Below are 10,932 nucleotides of genomic sequence, written 5' to 3'. Positions count from 1 at the left end.
TTGTCCTAGACTGGTCTGGTTTTGATCGGGCAAAAAACCAGGGACTAGTTCGCAAAAGTAGGTTTTTAACATATTCGTGAATATTTAATGAACGATTTGATTGACAGCAATGGTTCTAGAGGCAAAGTTGTTCAACATGAGGAGATCTATCATATGATATGCATTTTGTGGGGATATGTGCAACACCACGTGATTAAAGAGCCGTAAAACTCGTTAGCGCCAACTAGTGGCCGATTTCTTTCAAAACTCTTACAGACCTCTTAGGCCATGAGTCGAACATGCCCATCGAGTTTCGTTCTGATTGGCCTCCGTTAACCTCGTCTCATAGGGGCTCAAAATTCATTTGTCGATGGCGGCCATGTTTTTTGAGATATGCCAATGTCCTCATACACATACATGGTGCCTTGGACCAAGACACTGTATACCAATTTTCAAGTCAATCGGACTAATTGTCAGTCCTTTATATGTTTTTTTCATGTTATAGCGCCACCTAGTGTTCGATCGTCGCGATTTTTTTTACTGTGACCTCAAATAAAGCTCATACATACGTGTACCGAGTTTGGTGAAATTATTTTATTTTGTTCACGAGTTATACCCATTTTAGTAAAATTAGCTCCGCCTCCTGCGAACGTTTTGACGCCCCTTAGCAACCGTGAATCGAAAATTCAACGTTTTTTCGATAATTATTGATATTCAGACTCCAGAGAACATTTCTACACTGGTTTGGTTCCAATCGGGTGAAAAACCAGGGACTAGTTCGCAAAAGTAGGTTTTGGACAAAATCCAAGATGGCGGAAATTTTTTCCAGACGCAAATAAAATCGGAGATATACGTTTTGTCCGTCTTGAGCCAAGGATTACAGGGATATAAGACACTTGATTCTGGGATAAATGGTCTAGGAGTTATGCACGATTTCCTACTTTTGCTTGCTATAGCGCCACCTATGGGCCAATCGGGCTCATACTTTGATAACCTCTCCTCGATTTTTGTACTACCATCTGGCAAAGTTTCAAGGCTCCAGCCCTTACGGTTTGGGCTGCACGATGCGTTTTACAGGAGAAAAATAATAATAAAAATCAGGACGATTACAATAGGTTTTCAGCACTTCGTGCTTGAACACCTAATAATGTGGGCCTAAAAATAATAGCCTATATGGCTATCTATCTATCTATCTATCTATCTATCTATCTATCTATCTATCTATCTATCTATCTATCTATCTATCTATCTATCTATCTATCTATCTATCTATCTATCTATGCAAGGTGGTGTGGGGGGTGGTGTGTGGTGTGTGGTGTGGGGCACTGGGGCCCCAACTGCAATGAACCAGCTTTGGGGGGCCCAGCTTGCAAAAGGTTGAGAACCCCTGTGCTAAATGATTAAATGTAATGATTATAGGATAATAATAATCTTATTCTGGCCTCACATAACCATTGGGTTCCTCCAGCTGCTGGCTTTAACATAAGAGATCTTTCAGGAACCACTTAAATGATAAAAGATCTTGCAATAATCCTTTTAAAGTATTCAAGTTCCTCTAATTTCCCCCAAAGCACTTTGAGGTCTCATGGTGATGAAAAGGTGACTCCAGAACCTCTGAACTTAATAAACAGTGCTTAAAGGATCCCATAAGTTCCAGCAAGAACCGCAAAGATGGTCAATGCTCCACCAGTAACCCTACTATAGGAGAAAGAGCTTTGAGGCATTTCAAGTACATTTTTAAGTTCATTGAGTATCCGACAGGATATTTGAGGCACCTTTTGTTTTTACAGTGTACACACACACACGAGTCATGGATGATTTTATGAATGGTTTCAATTAGTTCAAATGCATGATGATCACTGACTGTTTGACTTAGTTTATATAGTAATATTGTTAGATGCCAATCAAAATAGCTGTGAAAATAAGCTGTGCAATTAATCTAGGAATATATGACATAAATGCACTTAGATCATAATCTTGTACAGCAGTTGTCATTCACGTTTTGACTATTAACAAGAGGATGACAAAACTAACCTTTGGTACTACAAAAATATGATATTTGATAAACAGATCTCACTTATGAAATCAGGGTTCACTTGAAAATTCACATTTATCCTCCAGAACTCATTCTAACAACTTAATTTGTTTTAATGTTTCAGACCAGATGGAAGTGAAAAAGCAAAGATAAGAACTGGAGTTAAAGGTGATGATGCTGTAGTTTGTTTCAGCCTGTTGACACCAATAAAACGATTTAATATGCCAATTTACAGAAGATCTCAGACATCACCATAATGAATGAGCTGAAAACAGGGAACTTTTGGAGACAAATAGGTTTTTCAGCTGCTCAGTTTAACATGATGGTCCTGTACTTTTTAAATGCAGATTGGATAAAAACACAGTGATCACAGTTCACACCTGCAGTGAAGCCCCTCCCACAACAATTCACCAATAAATACTGGGAATATTCCCATCATCCTACAAGAGAAGGACAATCTCCAGGAGTAGCAGCTGAAATCTGTGTGACTGTTAAAGATGGAGTTTATTAAAGAGGAGATTGAAGACATGAGTGATCCAGAACCATCCAGAATAAAACATGAAGATACTGAGGAACAAACAGGTTGGTGTCCATTCTTGATTCTTCATTTTGGACTGTTTTGGTAGATGTGAATTAGTAAGCAAGTATATGGATGATAAATGATAGAGAAATACATCCAGATGATCATAACCTTGTATATACCAGTTGTCAAACATATTTTTACTATATAAACAAGTGAATGACAGAACAAAAAGTGAAAGATCTGATCTTTGTTGTTTTCTGCTATTAAATAAGGGTTCACTTGAACTGATTCTAACTGTATTTCTGTGTATTTTAGACCAGGTGAGAGTGAAAGAGCAAAGACAAGAACTGAATGAAGTGGAGGAACATCGTAACTTTACAATTCAAAGAACAAAAGCCAAAAAGACGCACACCTGCACTCAGTGTGGAAAGAGTTTCTCACAGAAAGGAAACCTTAACAGACACATGAGAATTCACACTGGAGAGAAACCGTATACATGCACTCAGTGTGGAAAGAGTTTCTCACAGAAAGGAGACCTTAACAGACACATGAGAATTCACACTGGAGAGAAACCGTATACATGCACTCAGTGTGGAAAGAGTTTTTCTCAATCATCAGCTCTCAGTCGTCATCTGCTCATTCACTCTGGAGAAAAACTATTTAACTGTGATCAGTGTGGAAAAGATTTTATTTCATCATCAAAACTAAAACAACACCTGAAAGTTCATTCAGGTGAGAAGCCTTATGTGTGTTCTCTCTGTGGAAAGAATTTTTCAAGGCTGGACAGTTTTAAACTGCACCAGAAAACACATAATGAAGTGAGAGATTAGGGGCCCTATTTTAACGATCTGAAACGCAAGTGTCAAAGCGCAAAGCACAAGTAACTTTGTGGGCGGATCCCGGCGCTGTTGCTATTTTCCCGGCGGGATAAATGCCCCTTGCGCCTGGCGCAAATCTAAAAGAGGTTGGTCTGAAGTAGCTTCATTAATCATAGGTGTGGTTTGGGCGTAACGTGGAATAAACCAATCAGAGCGTCATCTCACATTCCCTTTAAGAGCAGGTGCGCATGTTGCATGGCGGATTGCTATTATAACGGCGGATTTACCAGGCGCGCGTCAGGAGCGGTTCACAGCCGAGGAGACCGATGTTCTTGTCAGGACCGTGAAAGACAGAGAAGTGACGTTGTATTGCGTGTTTTGCGTGCACCTGTAAACTATGGCATAAACCCTCATGCAGTAACACCCTCAGACGGCACTGTTTATTGACTGTCTGAAGTAGAATGCATGCAGAAATAACAAGAAATTCAACGTTCAAATCAGACTCATCTATCTATTTATCTCTCTATCTATCTGTCTATCTATCTATCTATCTATCTATCTATCTATCTATCTATCTATCTATCTATCTATCTATCTATCTATCTATCGTGGGTGGGTTTCTCCCATCCCCATACAAATCAGCGTCGGTTAAACAGGCGTGGGAGGAAAAAAACTAAATTTTCATGGACACCACAATGATTTCCCTCATGTGTTAATATTTTTCCTTGTTATAATGTATGATTTGCAAAAATAAAAACTGCTGCATCTGTGTTGATGAGAGAATCAAAGTGTATGCGCGTTGTGCACCCGCTACATTATGGCCAAGCATGCGCGCTTAAAATAGCATAATGAACAACGCGCAACGCGCCACTGACTTTAGACTAGTTTTTTTCTGGTCAGTGGCGCAATTGTTTTATAGAACAGCAAAATAGCATGAGGGAAAGTTTGCGCCGGAACACGCCTCCTCTTTGCGCTGAACCGCCCCGGGGAGCGCAAGTGTATTTCTTAGTTAACCGACGTGTGTCTGTGGAGGGAAAAGTCCGCTTTGCGCGGGTGCAAAATAGGAATGATACATGCGTCAGTGTACAAAGTCATTTGCGCCGAGTGCAAGATAGAGCCCTATATGTGCTTTGACTGTGGGAAGAGTTTCACCCAATCAAGTCATCTGAAACAGCACCAAATAATTCATACTGGAGAAAAACCTTACAAGTGCTCATATTGTGACGAGAGTTTCACTCATTCTGCACACCTGAAATCACACGAGCGAGTTCATACTGGAGAGAAGCCGTACGACTGTACTCAGTGTGAGAAGAGTTTCACCCACTCAAGTTATCTAGTGACTCATATTAGAAAGCATTGTTCTGTGTCACAGTGAGCAAATGTTTTGTTAGATTCACATAAAGAAAATGTGTAGTTAGTTAACTAATAAACTAGTATTGCTGTGAATGCCACAAGATTTGTGTTTTATATGTTGGAGAACAAGAATATCATTGAAAATTATTTTGATTGAACGCTTACTCAAAGAAATACCAAAATGAAAAGAGACAGGCAAGAAATGCAGAAAAACAACATCAGTTATTTGTTAAAAAAAAATAAACAAATCCCAGAATTTGATCAGGTTATTTTTTTTAAGTTACATAAAGCTTATTGTTACATATACAGATGCATGTACAATAACTCTGTACAATAACAACAAATAAAATTACCATTTCACTGACAATGTGTGATTTTGTGAGTAAAAGGTTTCTACAGATCCAATAATTAAAATAAACTGAGATTCAGATAAAGCAAACATAGTGAAATACATTTTAATTCTGTGACGTTAGTTTTGTGGAAGTTGGTTTAATTTGTAACTTTCATTTAGCTGTCAGTGTAAGGCAGTTCTTTGTCTCTAGTAAAACAACAACAATAAAATTGTCATGAGATCAAATAGGCCGATGCTCATGGCTTTACTTCAAGTTGCTCTCATTACAGCCAGATCTTCTCTTCTCTTCTCTTCTCTTCTCTTCTCTTCTCTTCTCTTCTCTTCTCTTCTCTTCTCTTCTCTTCTCTTCTCTTCTCTTCTCTTCGTGTGTGTTGGAGTGAGCTCTAAGGTGTGAGTGTGAGTTTTTTTTATCTTTTTTTCTATCTTTTCTGGTTTTGTTGTTTGGTAAATAGTGGAAAGTTTGTAGATCACTATGGCAGCATCTCAGCACGCGAGTTTGGAAAGTTTAACGCGGTAGCAAAGCGTTAAGGTAGTACCCACATAGCGGCTTCTGGCTGAGTCGCTTAGAGTGATTCACCTAAGACAATAAAAGCATTATTAATAGCTTGTAGAGAAATACAAAACAGTACTAGCAAGACACATTGAGCTATTTGATGCATGCAGCCAATCAGGGGTACAATGTGGTTGGAAGTGGGCTGGGGATGGATGGGCGTACCTGCATTCTACACTGATTTGTCCAGAACACCAGTAAACTCACTCCCTTCATATACACAACACACTGCCCCCAGCCCCCACAGTTGAGATAAGTCTGCAGAGTGCATGCGGGAAAGTGCATCTAGTTTGGTGTTCTTGTTACCTGGAAAGTAGGTAACTTTAAACTTTAAGCGTGTGAAGAACAAAGCCCACCTGGCTTGGCAAAGATGAAGATGGCATGCATTCTGGAGATATTCCAAGTTACGGTGATCAGTGATGACCAGAGTATGTGAGTGGAGTGGGAGCGGAGTGATTTTGAATGGAGTGCGGAGCGGATTTTTTAAAAGTCGGAGCGTCGTGGTTTTCACTCACTCCGAGAGCACTCCATCACGAGTACAATTCACGCCAACGCCTCATTATAGAACTGCATTTTTAGTAAGGATTCACACGTTAAACGCATTACACTAGCATGATACAGATGGATCACTCAAATCAGAAAAAAATGTGAGTTATTATGGGTTATGACACCGATGGACATGAGCTGCATAGTTCTCAAACCTACTGAGTATGATCGGGCAACACGATCTCATGAAAGTGCGTATCTATAGCACGAATTGTATTCCTCGTGCCATTTATACGTCAAAAAATAATTTTTGTGTGCAAATGAAACACACTAAACCCCTTGGTTAGGATAATGGATGTGAAGTGTGTTCACACCATAATCATATGAACGTGAAAACTTCTTATCGTAAGCTATGCAAGTGTCACGAGGTGACGAAGCGAAGCGGAACCAAATCCCGCTGAAATGGTGTTTCCCCCGGAACGGCATTAATGAAACACCGAGCCGGTTCTGGTTGTGTATCTGTCGCCATGGCAGCGGCGGCTGATGACAGATCAGCATCAGGTGTGGAGGATTTGCGCGGGGATCTGCGATAGGGCTATGCAGACAATGGAGTGTATAAAAGGAGAGGGAAGAGACAGTCGAGTGTGGTGCTCCCTCGGGAGAAATCGTTTTTTTTGCAGTGACGCTGACTCGCGGAGATATCTGGGGGATGCTGTGAGGATTCGGCTGAATTGAGGGTGCAACGGTGATTGTGTGAACACGAGTTGAAAACGTCAAAGGATGGAAAGTGAGTGAATCGTGGAGATCGAGCCCAGACCGGAAACGTCATCATCATTGAAAGGGAGATAAGTAATATGACATCGGATCTATGTGAATGTATGCTCTGCACTGAGTTGGATATGAATTTGTGAAGTGTATTGATCACGAGTGTAACTGTCACTTGAGAGTGTTTGGATTGAGTCATCATCGAATTCCTGCTGTCTTTCCTCTGAATGTGAGAGAGCATTGAAGACGCTTGTCCCCTGTGCCCGTGACAAGTCATCTGCATCTCTTCGTCCTCTGATGAGAACTGATTCAGCGCAACAGTGGAAGGATCGATCTCTGGGTGAGTGCTGGCCTTATTGCACTGAGAGTGAGTGGATATGCAGTGCCTGAATTGAAGTGTCACACAGTATTGGTTTGAAGTGTGGTTCCAGGTGTGGGATTTATATACATATTAACTGCCGAGTATTCCCCAGTTCATGTTCTTGTCTGCTGTTGCCGAAGAAGACTCCGAATGTGGAATGTGCATGTTTCACCTTTATATGTGAGAAGAATGCGGGCACTTGTATAACTTGTTCTGTCTATTTAATAGAAGATTCTTCCGCTAATGTTCCATTGTGTGATGCCTGCCTGAAGGAGAGACACACACTGGCCACGTCTCTGTCTGCTTTGCAGCAATGCACTCTACCCGTAAGCCCGCGTCTCCGTGTTGAAGAAAAGCGTGTATGCCCTTGTATTACTGACTCTGTCTCTTTAATAGAGGATTCTCTTGCTAACGTGTGATGCCTGCCTGAAGGAGAGACACACACTGGATACATCCCTGTCTGCTGCAGGAGAACACCCTCCAGCCGTAAACTTCGATCTTGCACCGAAGAGGATCCGCCACGTTATTTGAATTACTTGTCTGTTTTGCAGAAAGTTTGCTTACCTGGATACTCACCGCCTGCTCCGCAAAGATCCTCCTCCATCACGAGACTCTGCCTTGCTCCGCTTCTTGAGAAGGTATACGTCCCTGGCTATTCACCTGTCTGGTGGAAGAGTCCCTTCTTGGCCATCAGTTTATGTGCCGGCCACGCCCCGACTGCTCAACAGTCTGTGAAGGTTTGCTTACCTGGATACTCACCGCCTGCTCTGCAAAGATCTTCCTCCGTCACAAGACTCTGCCCTGCTCCGCTCCTTGAGAAGGTATATGTACCTGGCTATTCACCTGTCTGGTGGAAGAGTCCCTTCTTGGCCATCAGTTCCTGTGCCGGCCACGCCCCGACTGCTCAACAGTCTGTGAAGGTTTGCTTACCTGGACACTCACCGCCTGCTCCGCAAAGATCCTCCTCCTTCACGAGACTCTGCCCTGCTCCGCTCCTTGAGAAGGTAGACGTACCTGGCTACTCACCTGTCTGGTGGAAGAGTCCCCTCCTGGCCATCAGTTTCTGTGCCGGCCACGCCCCGACTATTCAACAGTCCGTGAAGGCTTGCTCACTTGGATACTCACCTGTCTGTCGGACCGGCAGCCGACCTCCTTCTCTTAGCCATTGCGTCTGGCACGAGTTGCCTGGAGGGCTTCTACGCCTCGACCGGGGTCAGAGGTCGGACTCCCGCACCTGTCGAGGGACACGGTAACCGTATTGAGACTTTTTAATTCATTTTATTCAATAAAACTTGTAACTTTTATCTACTTGTCTGTCTGGTCTTTGGCACGTTCCTCGAGGTGGTCCGGGGTTTAGGGGTGGGTGCAGTCTGGCTTTGACTGGGGATGCTTTGCAGGTAAATTGTATAGTCATCATGTTGTCAATATTGTAAAGTAACATTTACTTGTAATGGCGTCATTATGTTGGAATCCCATACAAATCCTCATTTCAGACTTTACCTGGCTGTATTGCATTTCAATGAAAATGCTGGCCGTACCCAAGCAAGGATTGCAGCAGGAGAACTGCAGTTCAAAGTTAAATTTCCCAAGGCCAAGAGAGGGGAACATGTGGTGTCCATGGTGAAGACCAAATATTCTACTGGTAAGTTAATTCTCAATTGTCTTTTGATATCTCCATACTATCATATACGTGTTACTTTGTTAACAGTTCGTCAACAGTTGATACCATATGAATGACTCAAACTGTATGCTATGTGCTCTCACCTGTGTTTTAGAATATGTGACTGAGCTGACGGACCTCCTCTTTAACAAGGTCATCCAGGACCCTGCACCCTTTGTGGCTCATATGATAACAGTGGCTGTTCCTGGATTCCTGTGTTCACAGTATGAACGTCCTGGGAAATCCGACGCAATTGCTAGCCATGTGTCCAGGTTCAGCTGTCCAGGTTCTGAGGGAACAGCTCTAACAAAGACAACGACAAAGACAAAAAAACAGCTCTAATCTAAGTCCACAATCCCTTTCTGTTTTTTTGCCAACACATCAGTTACCATTTCCACAGTACTAATCTTGCCCTTACTCAATTTTGTTATTTGGGTAATATATTACGTACATTAGATCTGTCACAAAAATTACATTATCAACTTGTTGCACAATGTATATGGACATGATAGTCCAGATTTGACAGTAAGTTGTGACGCATTTAAACATGTAATTACTCAAACTGGTTGATAGTTAAAATTAAATTTATTGAAAGTGTATTGAATAATTGTGTACATAGCACATTCCCAAACAAGTACAATATACAGATTTTCTGCATTTAAATGGGAGGCCTAAAGCCTGTGTACTCCCCATCTTCATCCGGGTACTCCTGGTGAATACGGTGCACAACACAAGACGGTATGACAACCCTGTTGTGCTTTCCCACGTATCCCCAGCACCAGGAAACAAAACATCTGTAGGCCAGATAGCGAGCACGACTGCAATGACAAAATAAAAACATGTCACATAATAATATCGATTTCCCGATATTAATCGATTCTCATTTTTACGAACCGATATCGATTCTTAAATCTCAAGAATCGATTAGTCATCCTGTTTTCATTTGATGAATGGAACATTGTAGCGCGCAACCTATCCAATAAAACGCAATAATCTTTGTGCTTTGTGACTATTATTATAAAATAGTCTCAAATTTCGAATTACGTCCATTTTCTTACGAAACTCAAAAACATATACCGTTTTGGAGCTGTGGCGTGAGATCGCTCTGGCTCAGCTCAAGAGAAGCAGCAGCACATGATCTCCTCTTTCGCCTTAATAATACCAGTTACAGCACGAAAGAAACATGAATGAGCATCTGAAAGTGTGTTAAAATATAGAGTACAACTTATCGGAATCTGTATCATGTAACGTGGTATCGCTCAATCAGTGTTTCATCTGTGGAAAGACGTCAGTTAAACAGCTTGTAAACAATGTAACGTCACATTTACCTCAGAAAAACCATGTGACCATAAACGTAGCCAGCTAGAAAAATTACATATTCATTAATTTTTTATGTTCTTCAACATTTAATGCATGTTTGAATACATCTAGCAAGTTTTTATGACAGCCACCATTTAAATGTTTATATTTCATATAACTTTCTTTTATCCAAATAAATAAGTGATTTAAGTGTTTGTATGTCACAGGTCGGGGTGAGCTCCAGCGGGCCGCCCACCCCTAAACTGGAACACCTTCCCGAGGAGCAGACCGTGGAAACACATGAGGCAGGAGGTTAAAATTTTCTTTATTGGATTATAAGAAGTCTTAAGTTGGCTCCGTGGTTCTTCATTCCTGGCGACAGAGACTGAACAAAGGATCAGCACAGCTCTTAGATTCTCATTCGCTCACCGGCTCAATGATTCTTCATTCCTGGCGACAGAGACTGAACAAAAGAGGATCAGCAACAGCTCTTAGCTTTTCAATTCGCTCACCGGCTCAATGATTCTTCATTCCTGGCGACAGAGACTGAACAACAGAGGATCAGCAACAGCTCTTAGATTCTCATTCGCTCACCGGCTCAATGATTCTTCATTCCTGGCGACAGAGACTGAACAACAGAGGATCAGCAACAGCTGGGACTAAGAGTGGAAGTAGAATTTCCCACACTCGTGCAATCAGTAAAACACTCGAGACTTCAAACGTGCTTGTTTCCACACTAGACACTGCAATC

At 41.7% G+C, this 10,932-nt stretch overlaps 1 protein-coding gene across 1 annotated transcript; it reads left to right on the top strand.

Annotated features, from left to right (window-relative positions):
• The first annotated feature begins 2,312 nt into the window (after positions 1-2,312).
• LOC130097291 (gastrula zinc finger protein XlCGF49.1-like) lies at positions 2,313-3,367 on the top strand. The gene is made up of 2 exons (XM_056264090.1): positions 2,313-2,596; positions 2,853-3,367. Exons 1-2 carry the CDS (start codon positions 2,512-2,514, stop codon positions 3,365-3,367), a joined length of 600 nt encoding a protein of 199 aa, XP_056120065.1. The 5' UTR covers positions 2,313-2,511.
• The last annotated feature ends 7,565 nt before the right edge of the window (positions 3,368-10,932 follow it).

Source organism: Rhinichthys klamathensis, unplaced genomic scaffold, assembly GCF_029890125.1.
Source record: "Rhinichthys klamathensis goyatoka isolate OS25496 unplaced genomic scaffold, OSU_Roscu_1.1 h1tg000216l_1, whole genome shotgun sequence".
Classification (NCBI taxonomy): domain Eukaryota; kingdom Metazoa; phylum Chordata; class Actinopteri; order Cypriniformes; family Leuciscidae; genus Rhinichthys; species Rhinichthys klamathensis.
The sequence above is the reverse complement of the archived record's forward strand: the minus strand, read 5'-3'. Positions and strand labels throughout refer to the sequence as shown.